This window comes from Odontomachus brunneus, unplaced genomic scaffold, assembly GCF_010583005.1.
Source record: "Odontomachus brunneus isolate Ranch 3 - 2012 unplaced genomic scaffold, Obru_v1 Obru_scaffold_162, whole genome shotgun sequence".
Classification (NCBI taxonomy): Eukaryota; Metazoa; Arthropoda; class Insecta; order Hymenoptera; family Formicidae; genus Odontomachus; species Odontomachus brunneus.
In genome coordinates this window covers 131,408-156,473 of record NW_022639612.1, presented here as the reverse complement: position 1 = coordinate 156,473, position 25,066 = coordinate 131,408, and the positions used below count along the sequence as shown (strand labels likewise).

The 25,066-nt window shown below is 44.7% G+C and overlaps 1 protein-coding gene across 14 annotated transcripts in view; it reads left to right on the top strand.

Moving 5' to 3' along the window:
- The window catches only part of LOC116850977 (hemicentin-2), a 477,927-nt gene that overhangs the window by 381,097 nt on the left and 71,764 nt on the right, over window positions 1-25,066 (top strand). For 13 of the 14 annotated variants that reach the window (XM_032829893.1, XM_032829894.1, XM_032829895.1 and 10 more), the window contains 2 exons: window positions 10,304-10,450; window positions 14,056-14,328. In XM_032829893.1, the coding sequence (XP_032685784.1) occupies window positions 10,304-10,450; window positions 14,056-14,328 (420 nt within the window). The remainder of the gene's footprint in view (window positions 1-10,303; window positions 10,451-14,055; window positions 14,329-25,066) is intronic. The other variant, XM_032829889.1, reaches the window with a different exon arrangement.

Sequence of the window (25,066 nt, the reverse complement as noted above, 5' to 3'; positions counted from 1 at the left end):
AGAGAGAGAGAGAGAGAGAGAGAGAGAGAGAGAGAGAGAGAGAGAGAGAGAGAAAGAGAAGGGGTGATGAGGGAAGGACGGGGAGAAAGACAAGATAGATAGCTAGATAGGTAGATAGGTTGGTAGGTAGGTAGGTTGGTAGGTGAGGTACATCTCGTAATCACATTATTACGTAGCGTAACGGGCGTGACAAGTCTACCACGCAGACGCCGGCGAATCGGGACAATGGACAATCCACACCGCTGGTCCCTTTCATCCAGGCAATTCTCGCCGGTGCTTTCATTCGACTCCGATAGACAGGTGTACGCGCTCGATATTATCCCCGTCTCGATGCACTCTCGGTTCGGCCGCGCCTATTTCCGCATTGTAAATTTCGTGTCGGCATTAAAGGGGATTCGCGCGCGCGTTACGCCGCCCGCCTGTGTGAAACGGTGGCGAGCAACGCTCGAGGAAGCTGTTACACAGCGCGTGATAGCCTAGTAGCACGTTGCTCCATCTAATCTGCCCTATTGGCCGACACCCGTTGGAGGAAAAGAGAGATAAGGTAACGACGAGGTCGACCGCGCTGTATCGGATATATTGGCGACGTGACGCGCATTGCGATATCTCGGCGCGATGAGAATGAGAAAGTTACACGATGCTGTTAATTAATAGCCACGCTAACTTGCTGGCTGGTCGATCGAGCGAAAATATCTCCCGGGAGAGATCCTATTCGCGCGTGAACTTATGCAGAAAAAGTACGGAGCGCGCTGGAAAACAACGCGTCACGAAAGCAACATTGTTATCCGTGTTGTTGCGAATGCGTCGTTACTTTATAGTTGTTGCTGCTCGGAATTGGTCGGAGGCGGATGTAATTTGCGGTCATGTTTTATTATGTTTTTTTTTAGATGTGTTAAAATTGCCCGAGGAAATTAGATAAAAAGAGAAACATAAGCACAGTTTCGTCTATTTCTCAGAGTGGCTGTAACTTTATATTTTCTCTTAGTTTTTCATATAAATTATCGCAGATATGAACGAGCAGTAACGTACTAGTGTGGCGACGCTTATTCAGCGTAAAGTTTCAAACGTAAAACGATTTTCGGATTATCGCAATTGCAGCGCGCAGCACTTAAAATCACGTTGAGAACTTCAAATCGTATTAAAATCTGCAAAAGGGCGAACGAGAAATACCCAGATGCATAGATTCGTTACCACTCGACTCTTCTTTGTCATAAGAGAACCCTTCAACCGTTTCTCTCCTTCTCTCTCTCTCTCTTTCTCTCTCTCACACACATACACACACTTACTCTCTAGTAAATATTTAAAACTTTCTATAATTTTCCCCAAACAAGTACCTGCTTGAACAATTCACGATTTTTAATCTCACCGTTAGTACATGTTTCAAGCTTAATCCAGCGCGCTTGACGTGTTTATCGGCTGAAGTAAGCGATAAATTAGTTCTGCGCCAGAAATTATCATCATTAGCGAAAATTAAGTTTTTTCCCGTAACGGAAAAAGAGACGATTGTCGGCACTTGGAGAACGGTAACATAGAAAACGTTAACTATAGAGGGAACTTTTCTCTCTTCTCCAACGAACCGTCGGATATGCGGAATACACGAATACCGCGGAATACCGCGCGGTTCTCTCAATAGAGGCGCGTAAAATACGCGCTTTACGTCCCGCGTTTATTATAAAAAGGTTGGTCAAATTGCTAAAAGCGGATATTGACTCACGCGAAATTCCGGGGAAATAGCAATCCCGCGTGAAAATATTTGCGAGAATCCGGGAGAACTTTGAAAAAGAGTGTTACATTTTGTGTGCATTTTAAAGACGACCAGAGAAAGAGAGAGAGAGAGGGGTAGCGACACACGCTTCGTTGAAAACGTTTGCTATCGTGTGCACACGGTGAAAATATGGGAACGCATGAAATCCAGAGACTATAAATTTTGCAATGCGCCGTTGTAGTCACGGTATTAAATTTCGGCCGCGTTATATCCGCGTCGCGGCGATACGGCTTTCGATACACATATGTACCGGCAAAAATCTGTTTATCCATTAAATTCCGCATATTCCACGTTTCGTTATCGCCAGTCATTAGCATAATTAAATCGCATAAAGCGTCGCGCGTATTACGAGACGTTATTGCGGGCGAGCCGCCGCGCCGTGCTCGTCTGCTCTCTCCCTCTCTTTCTCTCTCTCTCTCTCTCTCTCTCTCTCTCTCTCTCTCTCTCTTTCTCTCGCTTCTGCAGCCGGCAACGGCCGCTATATTTTTATCGGACCAAATTGAATCCGTTCTACGTTCCCGAATCGTACATCTCCATTCGCCGCTACGATTTCTGGACCTTTTTCGGAATTAAGGATCTCTCTTGCCCGATTGCGATTCACCGGAACTGGATTTACGGCGTATACACCGTCGTCGGAGGATCGGTAACGACGTTGCTTTTTAGCCAGTGCGGCGAATAAAAGCTCACCGCAGCATAATTTCCTTTATTCATCGTCAATCAGCGCGGCTTGTGAGCCACGCGAGGGGGACGGGGAGAGGGAGAGAACGAGCCGGCGAGAACGAGACGGAGAGAACGAGAGGGATTTTCGCGAAGTTCGCCGGAGGGGGGAGACCACTTTCTTGATTAGACCGTAGCGTTTAAGCGGGTGAACCCATTACATTCGTTAAACGTGCTCGCGTTACGCCGGCGAACTTTTCGCCTAGGTACATCTTGCCGCGCCGCACCGCGCGGAGCTGGTGGATTACACCTCGCGAATCAGCCCGCGCTTTTGATGCACTTTCCCGAGTGAAAATCGGAATCGCGATTTCTTGCTGCCGCGCGAAAACGAATCGAGCGCGCGCGCGCGCGCCGATAAATATTTAAGAACTCCGCTCTGCGTTCCGGCCAGCCACGTTGCACTTCAACTACAATGGCGAACGGATGATTTTTCAGAAATACCGCAGTTTGAGGAATATACGCGGCTTGGGGAAACGCCTGCTGCGCTACACATCTCATGCCCAAACTGATTGGAATACGAAATCGTTTTCGTATAGTTATTCGTATAGTTATTTTTTGCTTTCGCTTCCGCACACAAAGGAGAGAGAGGATGTTGTATTGTAGTAAAAACTACAAGAAATTTTCGTAATCTTGTAATCGTATGGAATTATGGGCGAAATTACTATATGTTTGTTTGAAAAATGTTTGAGCACACTTGACCTTTCACTGCAAAATTATCGCGACTACTTGAATGCTTCCTTATATATATTCGGTATATTGTCAAATTTATTATTTCTGTAGCAATTTCACAAAGTATAATCCAGTCTTACAGAAAGTACTGTGTAAGAAGAAATATAATTTTAACAACATTTTTTTTCTACAATACTTTCTTTAAGCTATAGCCGTTAGCAGTAAAGTTGTTTCTATGAAATATGGACAGCTGGTGTATTGCTGTCGAAGCTCAATTTATTAGTTGTTTATACCTAGACGCTACAAAATATTTGCTATCAGAAATAAATGACATTTTAGTGTATGTATACGGCAAATACCTACGAATGTGACCATTTTCTCGTGGTAATGTGCGCTTTAATGTCAGCGAATAAATTTGTATCTCGCAGTAAATGCACCTCGTCTGCGGTAACCAACTCTTGCACGGAGAGAATTTGATAATAAAAGTTACCACGTATAGAATTTTGCAACAGAGAAATACGAGACATACTTGCACTTTTGCACCTGAATTCACGTTTTATCGCCTTATATACCTCACACTTGCCACTCGACAAATCGAATTCAGGATGGAGTACAGTCAATGTAGAATATCAACTGCACGAACCCGCTAATGGTTTTTATAAGATTAGCGCCGCGCACGCCGGCGTGTGTTCCCTCGAAATAGCAGCTCGAGTTAAACGTGGCCGATTAAATCGCCTTTCAACGAACTTTTTTCACCCGTTCTGCCGCGCTCGCGCACTCAGCTCGTTAAGAAACGCCTTTTTGGATCTTTTTCTATCGAGTCCGATCCGCTTTCCAATCCACGTATTTACGCGAGACTGCGTTTTCGATCAACTTTGTACGACGGCAGTCGAAATTACAATTTCCCTTGAATTAATCAGGAAAGCGCGGCCACTCGAGAAAGCTCGCTCGCTCGCTCGCGCGATATAGCCGTATCGTCGTTACGATGAAGTATTGGCTCGCCGGCGTAAATCACAATCGCGAATAACAATTTCGAATTTCGATGGTGCCGACGTTCCATTCACATCTCGAATGAATCATGATCATCTTTCCGTCTCCGTGCTTCCCTCGCTCTTGAGTTATTTATTGTCCGTTAAAACTTGGCGCCAAACTATATTTCCCTTTGACGTATCGGAGTCATAGGGGAGAAATGTCTCGAGAATAACGTGTGTACTTCTACGCTATTTGATATGTTCGAGGAGCCGAAAGAGGTAGAAAAATGATTGCTCCCGTGCACTTCTGAGAGGACGAAAAGATTTACGGCCGGCTGTTTGTTACTGCCCTTCTCTTGTTTGTCTTTAAATCGGGCAATCGCGATTGATTAGCGTGTTGTTACTTACGCTGCCGACCAAAAGTCTGGTATCATCTACAGACTTTTCATAAAAGCGAATTTTTTGATGTTCTGTCGTGATTCGGTTGTTTAAGCTATAAATTCTTAAAAAAATACAAGTATTATAACTGTCCCAGAACTGTTTCCTTCACAAAGTTCCTCTGTTGCTTAATTTATATAGTGATTCTAAACTTTTGACCGGTAATGTATGTATCTCTGTGTGATTGTAACTGTTTGAATGTTTTCGTTATTTCAGAGTCAATTTATTGTGCTTACTGTTGAAACTCTATAATGAACGATATAATTTTATTGATATAATAAATATTACTTAATTTAATAATTAAGTAATATTTTTCTAGAAAATTCATTAATTTAGTATTAAACTGTAATTTTAGAGACTTATTCTAGAAACGTAATTTTCCAGTGTGTTTATATTTTATAATTAACGGCAAAGTTAATTATAAAAGGTAAATCACGCTGAGGGAATCACCTCTTGGCAAATACCGCGTTTAAAACGAGAGAGACGCGACGATGAATTAATAACGTATAAATTCTTCCCAATTGTCTCGACGATAGAAACCGTATTATTAATCCAGCGTCTGGAAATTCGGGGAATCGGACTGATTGCCTAGTTTCGTTTATCTCGTTATTGAGTTGCACGAAACGCTGAGAACAGCTGCAGCCGTCACTTTCCGCTGCGATCAGCCGCGTACGAGTGATAAGAACTATGATGGACGACCTGTTATTACCAAACGTCAGAAGGCATCGCGCGATCTCCACAAGAATTATTGCCAAATACCGCTCTAAAGTAAACGATCCGGCCGTATGTCTGACATACTGCGACTTTTTATTACCGCGCGGATATACACTTATTTCTCGGGCTCTTATATCGCGTTAGGAGAATTAAGCGCTCTCCCGCGGAACCCCACCCTTCTGATCCCCGTTACACGCCTCATACGTGAAGGATAAAAGGTATTAATCTTTTATATAACAAGATCCCGACGGGCGTAATTGCGCGATACTACGGCTTTATTTAGTACTTCTCTCAATCTCGTGTAAATCGCGCGTTTTTTATCGACTGAGACCGAAATTAAACCCGCCAGTTGACACACTTCACGCTTGCGTACACGGGAAAAATGTTGTGGCTTTCTTTTTCATAAAAATTTTCAATTTTTTACATGTTCTCTAGTAATACAGGAATAAACTGTCACAATGGAATTTGTCTTGCTAAGAAATATAGGGAATTTTCTGATGGTAAACTTCAGTTCCTAAAGTATAAACAGCACATGTGAACCGGAAGGATGACACATCCAAGCAGAATGTCGATATATGTACCTGGCTTGGGTTTAATTTTTAGTATTGAACTCCCTCTTCGAGTAATTTTGTGTGTGTTTGCGTACACACATTAATATAATCTCCGGATAAAGATAAATCTTTGAGAACTGCGATAACAAAATACATCTCGCCATTAGCCATTAGCCGTATTATATATCTGTAATATTCATTATGCTGAATGTAATCATTAATCTTTTACGGGAATAATTCTGATCGCATCTCGAGCTATTAAATTAATTAAATTCGATGTAGTTAATACACAAAACACGCACACACATCAACCGCTCGACACACACACACACGTTCCATTTAACACACTCGTTTCCCCTTTCAAAAAAATCATACTTTCCCACACATTTCCGGTGTCCCCATGATGGGGCCGGAAATGACTGCCTTTTATGCGGATATGTACCGCGGATCGGTGAGAAATGATTTTTTGCATGGGCTACGAGATAACTAGATTTATTAAAGTCGTCCCGTCTTCGTATTACGCCCGGGCAGACTGTATAATTAATCGGCAGCCACCGGGCGCGCGCGGGACGTGACAGAAAAATCGACGTTCCGTCGTCGTGACGGATGACGTCGCGCGGCGATGGGAAAACGGCTATATGTGAGTTATCCTATTAAATATTCAATTATTTCTGCCTTCCTCTCCTGACGTCTGGAATTCGCTCGACGGCGCGCGCTGCACCGAGCCGCGCCGTCGGGGCCAAGCTTAATCCCTATTCATAGACTCAATCGAGTGATTTCGAATAAATCCTTCCAGCGTTCCGCGAGATCCGCTGCAATTAAAATACTTTAATATCCTTTGGAGCACGTACCCGCTCCGGGCAATGCCTTCGCCCGCGAACCTTCTCCCCTTCCTCTTACTTCCCTCCTGCTCCTCGTCCCCCTCCCGCTCGCCCTCCCGCGGCGAAACCCGCCCCGCGGCCCATTCCCAATTTCTTTTTGGTACGCTTGCTCTTATTAAACGTCCCAATCCGCATGCCTCGAGAAAGCACGTTCACTCTCCTCCTCAAAGCGTCCTTTATAGAAGGCAAACCGGCAGGAGGCGAATTCGGACGATTCTCTCCTTCGTATTGCTACGAGTCGCAAGCGCGTGAATTTACGATATAGCTTCACAAAGCTGCACATCGCTTTGTGGTAAACAAATGTTTAAGCGATTAAGCGCGCGCCGCCGTCCTGCTTGGATTTCCAGGCGCATATAACATAATATAATCGTTCATTCGACCGACCGATCGACCGTGTACTTCGTCGAGACAGCTCCGCGTGTTGTAACGCGGGGACCTTTCCGCGCGGGTACCGAAATAAAAACGGCGAAAATCATTTATCACCGTACTGTCGCGCGCGATCTATCTATCACGCCGATACGCGCTGCACTCAGGAACATTTTGCAAGAAGAAACGGGGAGGTGTCAGCTGCGTGAAATCGCTCGAGGGGAAGTCGCTCTCTATACGATCGTGTTCATTCGGAGGATCGTGCACGATGCGAGGGATATCGGATCGCGGCTCTAATGTATGCGGAACGCTCCGAGGATGGTCCGAGTTTGCGATGTTACGAACTGTTTGCGAGCTTTTGTTCGAATTGCAAATTCCACCGTTTACCTGGGATGATCAGAAAGTTATAAAGAGGATAATTAAGTCGCGTGATAATTAAGATAAATTGACGCGCAAATGTTACAGCGTAAAAAAAAGGAGACCTACGAATTGCGATAATTGCGATAAGCTAGTCTTCTCTGTTCGCACTGGAGTTCTCGCGAATCGAAATTTTGATCCTACTCTTGACCTCATTATTCCACTATTCACGCCCATTTTGATACTCTGAAGGCTATATCAATCCCTTTGGATCCTACTCGATCTCTTTCTACTAACCTAGTCAAAAGTCCTCTTTAGGATCTATAAGTGGCATCTTGTATATTTGCTGCTATTTAGAGACGTTAAGTAGAACTTCAGTTTCTATGTGTATTAAACATGCACTGAACTTTTAGAACATACAGATGTTGGAAAGCTCAGGTCGAAAACCGGTCTAAAATTTTGGTTCAGGCTTCAAATGAGAGTTGGGACACCGCGTGATGATTCCTGACCGAACCTTATCCGCCATTAACTCTTATGGCCTGGGCGGTCTTTTGAGCGACTTTTACAGTCTTTGAACTAGAATTTTTTCTGTGAAAGGGTGGGTTGATAAAAACATGATATCCTTACTGTAATGGCTCTCACTATAGTGGCTTGCCGGCTTGTAAGGATTAATAGGGAAGAAGCGAATAGGAGTGAGAGAGAAACTTTAAAGCTGAAATGAAAGCGAAACATGCTGCAGCTTTTTTCTTACTCATTCACTTCTTTCCTATAAATAGCGGACGGTATCCTAACTCTTACTTGAGAAATTCTGGTTCGCGCTATTCCAACAGAAGGATTCCCCGCCCCGCAGGTTGCGGTCGCCTCCAATCTACTTGGAGTCGGCTTCGTTTGTTTCTCTGCCAAATTGCTGGATCCCGGTCGAGTTTACCGGAAATGTCGTGCTTTTTGGACCAAGTCACGGCGCGACGCTATTTCATACGAAACGGCACGACGTCTCACCGACGAGCCGGTCGCGCGGCCACAGATACCGTTAACACAATCGGCCGTGCTTTGGCAACGTTAAAGGAGAGCGGCCTCTAACCACCCCTCAGTAGAGTAGTCCACCCCGCGCCCCTGCGTACTCTCTACGCGCGGTTATGGCCGGCCCGCGTAAAAGTTTCACCGCAAAACTCCGTCCGCGGACGATTCGTGTAACTCTCTCTCGTTCTCTGTGCTCTCGGCTCTCGCTCTTCTTACTACCGCGATCTTCCCACACAGCTAACCCCCGTCCCGTCTTCCACCTCTCGTGAACGTGTCTTCTGACTGTGCTCTTTCTTTGTTCCTCGTGCTAGAATAGTTTCACATTCGCGAGAGCGCTACACTTTCGTCTAGCTCGAATCCGACAGCTGCGTCGAATCCTCAGCTTCACCGTAACGAGGTCGGCGAGAGAACGGGTGGGATATGTGAGTGTTTGGTGGCGGAACGGCGAAAAAGTGGAGAAAGAAATAGAACGAGCAAAAGTTTCACGCAAAGGGAAGGGGCCAGCGAAATGTTCATGGATATCGGTCCTTTCAGAGTCATTTCCGTACTTATGAATAAAGTCGAACGAGACTGTCTCTTTTTAGTCTCCCCTTTTCGGTCGCTCCTTTTTTCTCTTTCTCTCTTTCTCTCTTTCTCTTTCTCTCTGTCTATCATCGTTCCCTCCCGCTTCCATTATTTCCTTTACAGGATCCGCTCTCTCTCTCCCTCTCTCTCTCTCTCTCTCTGCTGTCTCGTAGCGCTTGATCGGTAATAAATTTGTAATTCCGTCACGGCGACGCGTCGCACACTGGACTGACGTATTGCGCTATTACCTCAATTATTTCGCGAATAATTCGCACGAGTGACTTGCCAGCTAGCTCTTACTCTGTCTCTGTCTCCATTCCTGCCGCACACGATCTCTCTTTCGGTCGAGACTGCCGAGAGCAGATAGACCGATGCAATTTTAATAGCGTCACCGAAAAGCGCGCGAAAGCAATACATTTCTTAGTGAGTAATTAAATCGCCCGACGGAGTATCATCTCAGAATAGCGCGATAACTCGATAACAGGTTGATGAGGATTGAAGCGTCGTGCTTTATACGGAGTAACTGTCTTTTGGAAATTACCCGTCGCCGTTTGATCGTTTCTATACATGTAACACCGAGTAAGATGATAATTGACTGCTATCAGAGCGAAGGAATTGCGTTTTAGCGGAAAAGGAGTCCCTCCATTCACTAACGTATTTTACACGGAGAGAATATTGTAGCTTTCATTACAGCTTCATATGCTTATTGTAGCTTCATATGAAATTCTTTCCAATTTTCTCCTATGTTTTCCAGTAGTGCAGGGATAACCTGTCAGTGGAGTTTATCTTGCTGAGCAATGTACGTAATAAATTTTCCGACAATAAACTTCAGTTGTTAAAATAAAAGCAGCGCATGTGAAACGACATGTGAGATAATGAATTAAGGCAGAATGTCGATATGTTTTTCGGTTACAAAATGCTACACTAATTTTGACTGCGACATTCTCTCTGTGTACGCGCGCGCGCGCGTGTGTATTGTGCACCGGTGATATTTGACGCGCAGAAATTTCCAAAGCGAAATTTTTTTCGGAAACCTCAATCCCTTTGAATTCTCTATTTTTGTCGCGAATGACGATCGATTGTAGGCAGTTAATCGTCGAACTGTGCGCACGTAGCGGCGCGGCGTCCCTGTGAAAAATGTCGCGGGATCGTCGGTGAGGAGCCGCGCTCGCAGCCGCGACTCGCTCGGCTGACGCGAACTGCGACGACGTTAACGCAAATCCGCGGACCGTGCGTGCTGTTTCCAGCGCGTTAATTCGTATATCCACCAGCTTTCCGCTTGTGTTTCAGACAATGGTCCGCCTCCCGTGGAGCAGAGCGATGACGGATGGTTGAACTTCACAAAAATCACTCGGGCCGAGAGCGGCTGGTACAAGTGCTACACGCGGCATATGCTCGGAATTTTCACCAGCATTGGATATTTTCTCAACGTTCGCTGTGAGTAAATCGTTGTCGCGCCATTTTGTCGCTTTCAATAGCGCGGCTTGGACTTTTCACGCGTTCGGCCGAATGTGTCGAGTTAATAAATATCTCCTTTCACGAAGAAGATATTCCTCTGCGATAAAGCGTGAAAGATACTTTTCATAACTTAGTGGTTTTTAGTCTAGGGATGTAGATGAACGATACTATGAAGTACCGTGTGCGCGAGTACATAGCCGGCACTGTTTGACGTATTATATTTCAACCCTTTGCGCTTCGCAGACTTTTGCGTGTCGTTGACAGTTTATTCATTGAGTACTGTCAAATTCAGTGAAAAGTATCCATTTGTCAACAGTCGTTATATATATAGTTTGCAATTTTTAATAAAATTTAGTGCACTTCTATTGTTACACTGCCGACCGAGTTGGCGCATGTGTGGGGTAGAATTCCACACATTCCACAAAATTCTCAAAGCCGACTACACACATACACACACATATACACACACACAGCACATTGGCACGCGGAGTTCACAGGGTTAAATTACTAAACTTTTCAAATACCACGTTCTTTGCGGCAAATCGTTGCATTACGAACCGCTTCCTCAGAATCGGCAATACGGTGAATCAAGATGACACGACGTAGGAACAAAATACCCGAGCAACGACGAAAGACAATTAAATCGCGTCGCGCCTTTCGTCTGATGTATCGCCGTGTACCCTCCGTGCATTTGATAGCACTCGAAGAGACGTTCTCCCTGATTCGGAATGCGAAGGGGGTCGTCGCGGCAGCCAATAACCGGAAACCACAGTCATTTGTCAAGGGCGGAAACCACCGAGCCAACCGGAAATTATCCGTGCCCCGTCGTGAAAATTTGCAAATTTCCTACCCGGCCCCATTCCTTCCATCTTGCCATTATAACCAGAGGGCGATGCGCTCCCTGCATCTCAAACCCGTGGCCCTCGTCTCTCTCTTCTCCCGTTCTCTATCTAACCCTCTTCTCCATCTCTCTCACTGTCTCTCTCGTGCGCGGTCTCTCACTCTCTCTCTATCTCTCTCTCTCCCTCCTCCTTGTCTGCTCCTTCGACCGACGATGCTGGATACGGGCTTCCGAGCACCTAATCTCTACGCAATTTAGATGGCTCGAGAGCACCTATAAACCAACCATCCTCCTTCGTGGGAATTATCGATTACACTGCTACCACGTCCTGTTCGAATCTCCTCCTGGATTACTTATCCGCCGGATAACGTCACGACGGGTTTAAACCGACGCGCTAATTTCGCCGACTTGTAGACGGTCTGCAGATAGAGCGTAGTTTAAAGGGACACTTTAACAGAGATCGGCGGAGCCAATGGTATAGCCGGCGCGCAAATAGATTTTTTCATTCTCCCGTCGGTGCAAATGGCGCAAAAATTTGCATCCTCCGCCACACATCACCTAAGCTATCCGCCTGCACTCGAGCGCGATTAAGTAGAGCTAACTTGTGCGATCCTCGTAAGTCGAGGGGGGAAGGGGAGCGTGCAGCTCGATGGAATATCTTAGATGCGCGGAATCGAATTTACGAAAACGCGAGAGGCCTATTAAAGTAATTAGAGATAACGCGATCACAGACGGACGAGTATATGAGGGTCCTTAATCGTGTTAGCGCACGCGAATCGCATTAAGATTTAGGACGATCACGGGCCGCACCGCAAGAAGGGACATAGATCAAATTCGTAGGTAACGAGGATCATCGGCAGACGAGGGCGTAATGTCGGCCAGCCGGCGAAAAACGTCAAATTACTGCCCGATTGCCGATCGTTCCCTCGTGCTCTCCTCTTTCTTCTCCTCCTCCGCCGCTGCTGCAGCCTTCTCCTCTTTTTCCCCGTGTTTGTTGAAGCATCACAGCGGTGTTTGCTGTAAAATTTCGAACAAACTACAAGACAAACGAGGTATAGTTGGGAGTCGAGCGAGCGAGAGGAAGTGAAAGCCTCCTATCGCATCCACCACTTTGATCCCTTTGTTTTGCTGTAGGATGAGCCGGAGGATCAGCTTGCTAACTCAAAGGACTGATGCGCCCTCCCGCCCTCTTATCCCATTTCTTTCTCTTTCTCAGACGAATTCCACCGTAGCAGTCCACTTCTAATTCTCGGGCAGAGACACGAGCAATCCCCGCACACCCTCGCGCCTCTACTTTTTCGCTCCTCTGTCTGCTCCCTCTCGCGCCCTTCGTCCCTCTCTCCTTCTTTCGGTCTCTCTGCGACTGTGGACACAGCGCTAGCTGGAGAGCAAACGATCATAGCCGTATAATTCCATAGGTGGAATCGGAAAGGACCAGGCGGAGTGGAAGTTGAAACCGGCGGTACGCGTCACGACGTACGGTGCAGAAAAGATTTTGCCGGATCTCCGGTACGTGAAGGCGGAGATTCCGATCCAACTTTATCTCTCGTACGTGCCGTTGATTTCCGATACCAAGATAATTCCTTGGTACCGTTGACGGGGCGGTTGAGCGATATTAAACCAGCGATTCAAAGTAACGACCGAAATAGATACGCCGCGGATCTTTAAATGCACCGCGAAGCTGGTAAACTGTGCAGACTATATATATACAGGGTGTCTCACACTCTCCTCCGGGCATTTTGTGGGGACGTAGAACAGGTTGAGGTGAACATAAAAGTCCTATACCGTTTTGCGATATTCGCAATAATTATCGAGATATTAATTGTAGAAAATTTGTGAATGATCATGCAGGATATGGTAAATGAGTTATAATAGCGATGACTGCCGTCGTGTACTTATATTTTAGGTCAAATTGAACAAAAAAGTCCTCTACCATTTTGCAAATAATCACATAGATTTTTAATTATTAATTAAAGAAGATGAGTGCATTATCACGCAAAATCGTGCAATAATCTTCTTTAATTAATAATTAAAAATCTATGTGATTATTTGGAAAATGGTAGAGGACTTTTTTGTTCAATTTGACCTAAAGTATAAGTACACGACGGCAGTCGTCGCTACTATAACTCATTTACCATATTCTGCATGATCATTTACAAGTTTTCTACAATTAATATCTCGATAATTATTGCGAATATCGCAAAACAGTATAGGATTTTTACGTTCATTTCAACCTGTTCTACGTCTCCACAAAATGCCCGGAGGAGAGTGTGAGACACCCTGTATATATAGCGCGTATACACACACACACGCACACACAATTTGACTAACATTTTCTTCCAACGCACTGCAAATGTTTATATACCTGCATCTAATGTCGAAAGACAACAGTATACACATGTGACAACAAAGCGTACAGAGCGTTGGCTTCTCGGAGACGCGAGGCTATGAAATTCAGAATTTCATTTTGAGGCGTTACTTTTGTCGCGGAGTCGCATATTTCACCGTGTTCTTCTCCGTATTCGCGAAGTGCAGAAAGATAGTTCGCGAAAACGGGTAAGAGAAAGTCTGCAACTCCAAGCGAGCGCTGTATCCACATTGCGGCTTGCTTTCGTCGCCATATTCTCTACTCGCCTGTTCTCGACGTAGTCGGTGAGCAACGGCGAGGGAGATGCATATTGCACGTTTGAGCCCGAGTCTCGAGTCCGCCACTCGTCAAGAGATTTAAATCAATGGCATTTAGATGATCCAGATATGGAGACGGAGGCGGAGGCGCTGAACGGCGAGGCGACCGATTCCCGAAGGATGGAGGTGCAGATTGGCGGCGCGGTGACCCTCGAGTGCGACGGCGGCTGTTGGGGTCACGGCCCCGGAATGGATCCAGTTGGCGGGCCCGGGCCTCTCGCTCTCAGCCGAGTGGTCTACCAAGAGGCCGGCGAGTACCGATGCGTCGCACCCGATCGAAAGATGCAGGACACGTGGCGTGCTCAATTACCCCATCACATCAAGGTGACCGGTGAGTCCCCGATTGAATTCTTATCGGAATAGATGATATTTATTAGTTGACTTTAAGGTTCCTGGTCTTTCGCCGCGCAACATCTTGATCGATGACATGTGACACGCAACCTTCAATCTATCTTTTCTCATGATTTTGTCACGTTGGTTTTACTGTTTACTGACCGATTGTTACTTATTGACTGTCAAGGGAAAGGGGTAGTTTTCGGAGCATTTTACAACTGTACTCAAACGATCTCAAGTGTTGTTTCACTCAACCCGAGTCGAAAATTTGAGCCTACTTTCAATTTTTGAACTTTCAAATATTTGTATATTCTGAAACTTCAATACATGTTTAACACACGTGGAAACTTAAATCCTACTTAATGTTAAGTGTTTCGTCGGGATAATATTAATATCCTCGATCATGTTTGTTTGATTGATTTATTTGCTGTTCTAATAATACGTTCCGTTGAACTATCGCGTTATAATAAGATGTATCATGTATCGAGGCCTAATTGTTCGGATACGTTCCTATAGAACGCGTTACGACAATTCGGCGTGTCTTTCTGAACTCTTACGATGTTAACTGATCGCAAGCTTGCGAGAGAGTGTTGCCTCGCTGTCCTACAAAGGAATGACTCTCCTTCCCTGTTGTGCTCACTACTCTCGGGGAAGTTTTTGAGTCGCAACGTGAGCCGCGCGTGTTATTATAAAAGGGGTCGACGTCGGCGTATCACAAGTCGCGGCTGTCTCTGATCTTTTTCGCTCTGCGAGAATGTGTGTGTGAGTGTATGTATGTGTGTGTGTGTGTTGCGATCGTTCGCTGTTCTTATACCTAACATCTGCTTAACACTTAACGCCTCTGAATGGCACTAAGTTGGCTCTAAAACGCACCAAATGCTACCTGTAAGCTTTTAAAGAGGACTTTCTCGACAAAGCTAGGTCGATATAGAACTATCAAAACAGATATTAAATGGAACATTGAATTTGAAAGAAGGATAAAAATTTCGACTGTGAAGATATCTTTTTATTCGAAAATGGGATGTGTACAAGAGTCAACGTATTGTTTCTCGTCACCATCAAACATGGCCGCAGCGAATACCCAGGAGTCTTAATAAATGGACGCTTATTTAGCGCGACCACACGGCGATGACTTTTCCGCCCGAGCTAAATGGTGCAAAATTATCGCCGCAGACGCCGATTAGATGTCGGCGATGTTGCGCATCCACGAGTTACAAATTGAATCGCAATTCGCAGGACGTAATGCGCGATGCGCACCGTTGATGCGCGATTGGTATCTAACGAACAATACGTCGCGCCGTGTCACATTGTGCCGCAGCCGCATTGTAGGGCCCGTACTAACTACTACCGTTATCTAGTTCTAAATTTAATTATAACAGTCAACATTGCATTAACGTGTAAAGCGCGTTACTCTGGTAACGCATTAATTATCGGCTTAAACTTTTGACGACCCGTTGAAGAGCAGCACACGCCGGCAGCCGGGTGGCGCGGAGCGGCATGCTCCAGCTAATGCGTTCCTTTAATCTGTTTAACGTAGTTACGTTTCGTTAAAACAAATAAACTAGGGCTACGTTTAAATAATGCAGTTCCCACATTTACCCTTCGCGCGCCATGCTCGCGCGCCAAGTTTGCCGAGAGGGTTAAATAAGATACTCCCCGCGAGCGAAAGTCGAAAGCGAAGGAATTAAAGAATTTTTGTGTCTCACAAGGAACCATCCGCGTATTCATCAGATGACACCGCGGGGAGACGCAACAAAATACAGATATACCAAGCTCCGCAATTAAAAATCTCCTAAATGCTTGAGATGCGAATCCCCGTGTGTGAAGTTTCGGCGAGCGACGGTAGCGAAGTAAAATCCAAATCAACGCGTAATCCGACAGAAAATGTGCTACTGCGTTACATAATAAATATATTTATCTACGAAAAAAAGAAGAAATACAATACACATCCAGGGGCATCGAGGATTTCTCGAATAAAATAACAGTTCGTACATTTCCGAAACTTTAGCCGACATTTGCAGTACGCGGAATGACATCATGGATTTACGTTCGTTTACGCGCCAAGCCACGTCATGTTTTAGTTACAATAATTCCGCGCAATGCGAACGCGGAAAGGAGAGATTTTTGGTTCATTTCACTAAGCCCCACGGGGATAACAACTGGCATTACATCGTGATTATGATAATATTTTTTTAATAGGTTCACCCGCGTTATAAGCCGTCGTAATGTTTTAACGTTACCGCCGCGAATCTGTATGCGGCTGACGATTACGTAAAAGTTACGTGCCGCGTGTAGAGGGATAATTAAATACTCCCCGCCGTCACATTCGGGCTGCAAAAAGAATTAATTAAGCGATGAGAATATGTGGCATATTCATTCGTTATTAAAGCAGTATAATAGCTCTCAGTATCATCTGCTGGGCGTCGGAGCGTAGCTGTAACGCCATCAGAATATATATATATATATATTATCGTTTCCCTCCTGTTCTCTTAAATTACGCGGGGTTTATTCCAATATATCGTAACGTCGATTTGAACGTGTGCGTAACATAAATTCGCTCATTAAGCGGCATTACTTTAGTAATAATTCAACCTTTGCTAATACTGATTAACCCCTTCCATCGCTGGGGTCGTACTGCACTGACCGCTGCGATCATTCCACAGTTTGAGCCATCACCATGAAGATAATAATAATAATGTTTTTAAATAGCAATAATAAGATTTTTTGACGTATACATAAAATTCAAAGTTCTCGCTAATGAATTTTTGGAGAAGCTTTCATAATATTCATCAATAATACCATTACATATACACTGTCAGCCAAAAGTTTGGAATTATCGGCCGATTTTTCACCAAAGCAAATCTTCTAATGCGTTGCGATTTGCTTAAATTATAAACTGTAATTTTTAGAAGGGATAAAAATGTCGTAAAACTGTCTCAAAAATTTCTCTCTGTCTCGATGTTCCTCTATCGCTTAATTTACATGGCGATGCCGAACTTTTGGCCGACAGTTTATTTTTCGCAAATTTATGATATAGCACTAATATCAAGACTCGTGCGCGAAAGCGGCTAATATGGCTCATCACGATTAATTAAATACGCCCGATGTCCTTTCCTTCAGCCTTCGGCTGAAACATTGTTAAAACTATATGCTGCGTTAGGAACTAGTCTTATATTACGGCGAAGTCCTCGTATTTACTTAGGATACGTGAGCGCCGGAAGATTGCACTCGAATCGAAGCCAAAGTCCGAATACGATTTCGAATCTGCGCGTTTTTACTTGATGAGGTTCTCGGGAGACCAAATGGCGGCGAGTGCTGGTAAAAGTTGAGGATATGTACTCGGTACAGCACACACACACTGCTGTGTATGGCTCACTTAGATGCGCACGTAGCGTACTGCTCGACGCTGGTGGTCAACGGAACGTGATGTCGTATAAGACAAACGGAATATCAGCCGCGATCGGGTCAATTGAATACTCCTCATAGTGCGAAACGCTCGGAGATGATAGAAGTGTACGAGCACAAAGTGCATTGTCTCCGCGATATTAACCGACATTAACGGTTCCGATCACTCGAGTGCTGTCAGATGACTAAAGGCTGCACACTTCTCAGTGAATGTCGCAACGCGTCCTGTTTCAGAAAATCTTTTTCTTGGAAATTATTAAGAGATACATTTCCCGATTGTATACGGGACACGTCGTAAAACTTATCGAAGAAGTGTTGCAACATTTAATTATACCTAAATATATCTCACATACCTGAGTATATGTCGTTAATTCCAGGTATTGCCTAATTATTGATTTCTCTGACGAAACAAATTGATTTTCTCGCGTTACAAGCTTTCTACGAATAACGAACGATTGCTATGTAGACTCGCAACTGTTCACCATCTGCTTGTCCCAGTGATATCCACGAATGTAGATACTCCTGGGTAATATCTGTGCGAAAAGAAAAGATATGGCGCACGTAACCAGAAATATTTAATTTCGAGCAGCATAGTCGCATCACCCTAGTTATCTTCGTGTGGTGGTAATATGTATGTTTAATATGACTCAGTCGCTTTGGTACATCAGCTACATCAATGTGCGTGATCTGGTTGTGGCAACCAGAAATCGGTTGGGGTGATATTCAGCGTGAGTTGGAACTCTGGCTGGAATAACTAGATATCGTCACTGCTGCAACGCCAATAACTCAGCAATTACTCTGTGGTTACAGAAACCGCATAATTAATTGTTCCATATCTTAGTTGGACCTTATCTGGTTTGGATTCATGGGCCAACCATATTCGTTTTTTCAACGCGTGAATGGATACAGAATTAATCGATATCACCAGAGCGCGACGTTTGCATATACAATGAGACATCGAGCGCAAACGTTCGCGACAATCAAAACGACGAAGCTTCGAACGAATTTGCTGAAATATTGAAGCCACAAGCACAACGATTGCCTCGTAAAATTCTCACGATTCGTGCTTCCTCCCCACGATAGAATGTGCGACGCTTTGCAATTTGCCGTGTCGGAGTACAGCAAACGATTATCGATACGCGGGTCCCATAAACATTAACAATGACTCGTGGTCTCGCTGTCTCTGAGGCGCGCCGCGCGTCGCCCACAACTTCGGAAGCCACATCCGCGCGATACTGCCAAGGCGAAGGAAAACAACTTTATGACGCGGAATGGGAATCGCTGCCTCGTAAAGTAGACCGGTAACCTAGCGCGCGCACACCCTATCGAGATGATCCTCGCGCGCCTTCCTTCCTTCTTTCCTTCCTTCTTCCTAGGCGACCGACAGTGTCGAAGCATGAATCGTAGTGCGGGCTATGTATTGGAAATCCAGAAACACACCGTACCCCCGCGGTTTTACTGTCGCGTAATCCCGCCTGTTTGTCTTCGATTCCTCGCTTGGCACAACGTGAAGCCCGAAGAGCTGGGAAGAGTGAGCACTTCTTCGCCGTCCGACCCCAACGACGATGACGTTGTCGTCGTCGTCGGTGACGGGACGGATCGTTCGACGAGGAGGAGCGCGGATGAGAACGAGCGGGATCATGAGCGAGGGGAACGGCGAAAAGTTTGCGAACGTTTAACTTTTCCACTCCTGCTCTGGGATCTTGTCCTCGTAAAACGCTCCTCGGACTTCCATGTCGTCGAAACCCTAAGCTCGCCGCCACGAGCTTTCGCCCGAGCGTCACAGCGACGCGCGTCGATTCGAAGGACACGTAGTGGCACGAGTCGCGGTATCTCATTTTGTTTAGCTCTTAACGAGTCTATGTGGCTCCCGGATGGCTCGTAAGTTTGACCCGGATTTTTGCTGAAAGCTTTGGCCGCGATCACAAATAAGCCTGCCGTTAATTCCACGCGAAGGCCAGGGCGAAAGCGTACAGTTAAGCGGCCAATGGCGACCTGGATATTGAAGAATCTCCTTCTCTTTCTCTCTTTGAATTATATACTACATAAAACAATAAATATCGCGAAAAAGAAAACAAGAGAAGCGCCAATGCTTTCAGCAGAGGGATACAAAGCGCATCGGGAGACAATTCGCGTCGAAACAAAAGGGTGGCGCGTATAGAAATATGTCGGTCTTGTTAAAAAGTAGTAGGAGCAATTCGATAATGACAAAGAAAATCGATGATGCAATTGATCGAAAAGAGATCGGAAAATTTCAGTGGGAAATTCTCGCTCTCGCGTCTTCGGCATTTCAACGAATTCGCCGACAATTCCTTCGCGTTTCGCGTTCCTCACGAAACGTCGTTGCGAATACTTCTCACACGAGGTCTCGTCGTATTTTGTGAACGTATCATACGTCGAATAAAGAATCACGGATGTCCCGACGAATCCATAGATGACAAAAAGACACTCGCCCATTGAAATACGACGACGTTGTACGTTCGCGATTGCGAAAGACATCGGACAGCTTCGTCTTTCTTTCTCTCTCTTTCTCTGCCGCGAATACGACCATAGGAATGCCGTACATGTCTGGTTATTTTTCCTCGCCCTATTTACGCGGCGATGATAGATGCAGAACGCTCTTTTTCTTTCTGTCTCTCGCGTGCTCTCTCTCTCTCTCTCTCTCTCTCTCTCTCTCTCACCCGCCGCGTATCCCTCATGGTCGTATAGCCGCGCATTCTCTATCCGCTTCCTTCCTTCTACCACCATTCAGCCCGAAGCAATCGCTGGAGCAATCCCGACTTCTTATTGATTGCGGCTCGGGGAACTCGTGCGTGTAAGGCGCTCAGCCCCGGTCGAACGCTATCCCACCGAACGCTTTCTACGTCGTTTCCATGGAAATGAAAAGACACAGAAGGTACACCGAAATTATTTCGCCGTCGTCGATCGTCGTCCCGCGTGCCGGCAGTAATTTTTCCACCTCACTTTATCACCCGGCGTAACACTTCCCCGGGGGGTCGTGCATCGCGCGCGAGATATAACTTCTCTCGCGGCCCGCTCTCGTCCGATATCAAAATATTTCGCCGCGATCCTAATGTATTTCCCCGACTTGTCGATCCTCTCTCGGTCTCTCCTCTCCGCGGACTTCGTACTTCCCGATTCCGTCATAACTCACTTTCGACCCCGTCCGTGGTGTCTCTGAAAAATGCCGCTACCGAATCTCCCGATCCGCCCTCCGTTCGCCTGGAATAAGGGGCGAAGAGTTACCGCGGCACGCGGCGAATGCGATCATTTCGTCAATTATAATATCGGGATTCGTCGGGGTCGTCGAAGGGCTACCCACTCTGATAGACAGGTGCGTGGAAACGTGACGGCAACTTTATACGTCAGTCGATTGGTAAGGGTTCCTTACGAATGGTTCACCTGGCGTTCATGCTTATCACATAGAGAGTGGCGAGCTAAGATGCGAGATATTGTCTAAATTTACTCAGAGCAATATGTTACGTGAAATGTAATGCGAAAATCTGAAAGTGACTTTTAGCACATTTGTTTGCTCCACCAATCCAGAAATTACTGTAACGTTATTAATGTAATCGTTATTAAATTGTCGTGTTTAAATTTACATAAATAAAGTTACATCAATCGAGTTTACCTGGGTGTCTCGTTTCGTCGATTGTTTCATCATGTGGTAAAAACGCTAATATAATTAATACAACAAATCAGGATTGAGAAGTTGGCATCAGTCGCGTGAATTCTTCAGTTGGCGTAAGAGACGACGTGATATCAAACATCGAAAGGACGGGCGCGTGTGTGCTATGATTAAATTCTAGTTGTCAAACTGATACTAACAATAATCGCACAACGATCTTTTGTTCGTTTCGCGCGCGTGCTGTCTCCGAACTGACCAAACGTGCGGCTACGCGCGAGGGGCGCGGAAATGGAAACGTGCAACTTCAAAGCAACCATCTGCTGAATTTATTATGGAAACGCTGTACGTGCGGTTTGTGTGATATTCGGGTCTGTAGAACAGACGGCGTGTTTGCAATAATTTCACCGCCATACTTAACTGTTTGAAACCGCACGACGCACACGTTTGTCGCGCATACTTATGTACGTACGAGCGCGCGACTCTCCCGTAGAAAGTAAGCAACTCGCGAAAGAGGAGTAATAGCAACTTTTTACTTTGCGGATTATTAAATATTTGACTTTTCACACGGGAAAAAGAATGTCAGTTTGTGTAAATGAATGGAAAGATGAAAAACTCACTAACGAGAGATAGGGGAGACCAGGTCACACTTTTTGCATACTGATTAAAAAGCGGATTTATGCAATAAATGAGTTACGCTGAGAAAAATTATCTAGAAAAAAAATTTTTAATATTTCCGATCAAATTCCGATCAATTTTTATATTCGACCAGGATATCCGATTAGATTTAATTGGATACTTCCGATTATAATAGCATTTCATCAGATAAACCGATCAAAAAATTATGATATTTTTTATTGAATATTTTCTGATCAAATATAAAAATTTATCGGTATTTTCAGAAATATCCGTTTGTTAATTTTTATCGAATAATTTCTTTCAGTGTAATATCAATTACATTAACGAAATTATTTTCTCCGTGTAAATACATCTTGTAATTAGAAAGGTACGCTTTGTGCCGACTATTTACTCAAAAGAGTCACGAGATCGAAAAAGAATTCTAAAAATATATCAAACATCAGAAAAACCTGATGTTTCACATTCGATCTTTCACTGATTACGAATCCAATGTTGAAAGATTGATTTCTGCCGAATTTCTTTAACGAACAATTAAAAATCAATATATAATTGACACGTAGTTGCACCGAAATCCAACCACCTTCTGCGCAATTATCTCTTCCTTCAGGCCGGCAAACGATAGCTAAACTTCCGGAGTGTAACTTATCTCTTTAGCATCCGCTGCGTTGTTAAGCGTTCGTTAAATCTTCACGCCTTCGCGAACCAAGACGCGTCACGGTTTCCCTCCCTTTTTTTCCTCCTCTTCAGCTGATCCGTAAAGAGATGCGTCTGAACTAACGGCACAACTTGTATAATATAATATCGTGTGTTCTCGTTAAATCGCCGTCAAAGTTTGCCGGCTAAATACCACTATAGCCAGCTGTATTTCGTTGCGGAAAATCCAAACTTCATTAACAAACTAAGCGATGCTCTCTGTTTGAATAATGTATAGCCGGATAAATATTTTATAACTCGAACGAGTTTGCGGACGAATGCGAACAATTCTCATGCGTAATAAAGCGCCGTTAAAACCGAGCTTGATTCGTTGGCAGCCTGGCTCCGCTAATTTCCCGCGCTAATTGTCGCGCCTCTTAACGCGCGCAACTTTCTTATTTTGCCGAGTTTGAGATTTTGTCTACTGCCGCCTCGTTATTTACACCGTTTCCTCGCTCTTTGTCCGTTTTCTCTTGGCGCAAGGGCCACTCTTGCAATCTTAATTGCTGTTGGTTAAGGGCTCGGCGACATTTTCACGGGAAAAGGTGTAATTAAATCTTTGCGAGACACAACGAAAATTACGGTAATTATCATGCCCGTTGGCTCCCATCGACGAGTTTTCGATGCTTCCTACGTTTTAATTAGAGTTGGCGAGAAAGTACCGAATAAATTTGCGTTACTGCCGTTACTGTCGTGTCGGGGAACTTTCGTTGATCCATAAAACACCCGCACGGAAATCGAGTATATTTCGGGGTAGATCAACACAACTTTCCGCCGCGGCGCAGATGACTGCCTCCTTCAACGAGGGCTTTCCAGGGGTTAACCACGAGAGAGTTAATTTCACCGTATCCCCGTGCACAACGAGCCCCTTCGCCGTGCTGATAGGGCTGCTTGGATGTATCTCGTTGCGCGAGAGAGCGAGCGAACGAGCGAGCGAGCGAGCGCGCGCGCACCTTCATATTTGCATGCTTGATAAAAGGAACGGTCGAATTTCCGAGTCATTTGCGGGAACGGCGCGTAAAGGTTTTACGGAACAAAGACTTGATTATACGATCAAAGCGCGGCAAGGAAAAATGAGCGCCTCGAGCGGTAGCCAGTAGTTTCATCACCCGGCGCCAACAGCTTACGGCGTGTTTTGAATTTTTTACAGCGTCGAATCCACACCATCTCCAGTACTCCTTACGAAGAATCGGTCCAAACGATCGAGCGCGGAAATTAGCTCTTTTTATTAGACGCCAGCCGTCCGTGGAAACGGACGAACGAACGAACGAACGAACGAACGAACTAACGGGAGCTACTTCTTACTTCGCTGCGTCGAACTTCGCGCTTTATCGACGATAAATCGCGCCGTGGGAGGAAAACAGCAACCGATCTCGTGAAATAATATTCTCGCGACTTCAACGCTGACGTGTGTTTTATCGTTGCGCTGAGACCTCGAGGAAAATATGCCCCGTCGCAGACATAACTCAACGTGATTTTGCCAGAAGCCAAGATCCAGAAGATAATTCTCGAGTTTATGCCGTTGATAATTTACCGCGAAGTTACATGTGCCCTAATGACGCGAATTTTTCCGGGAAATCGCATGCACACAGCTGAATAAGATCATCGATCCGCGCGTATATTCGTATAAATATCGGCGGTTTTTTTCTATTTTACGTTTTTACACTTTTCTGCGTGTGCGCGTGTACACTGTTAAATCCGTAGTGTCAAATTATACTCAATTTGAGTTATTTTTAACTATTCCTATAAGTCGCCACTGCTCCTACTAAATATGTCGTTAATTTAACTAATGTAATGGAGTTAAATAATTTAATTTAAGAAATGTATTAAATTTGACTAAAATTTAGTTTATTTTTTATTATGTGCACGTTAATGTAACCTTTGTTTTAGTAAAAATGACTTAATATTGTTTTAAATGGGTTGATTAGATGTGGTTATTTTTTTAACCACATGTTTTGTGTTAAAATAGTAAATTTTGACACACATGATAGTTAAAAGTAATTAAATATTATTTAACTCAAGAAATTGGTTTAAATTTGACCCTCCAATATTTAACAGTGTATGAGTGTAAACTTGGTTTCGTGGATATAACATACAAGTTGCCCAAAATTATCATGCAACAACGGCGTTGACGTAACGTATTCTTTATTATTCATTTGGCAGCGCTTGAATAAAGTCAGAGATCCTGATACAAAAATAGTGAGATATAATTTCTTGAGCTAAAAGACGGCTAACTTCAGAAAACTAAATGAATAATAAAGTTAAATTGTTAAACTTATTTCAGGCGAAGTATATCTCAGCGGAATTTTCTAACTAAAGATTTAATCTCCCGAAGATATATAATATTAATGAATAAGAAGATTGCGATAAATGA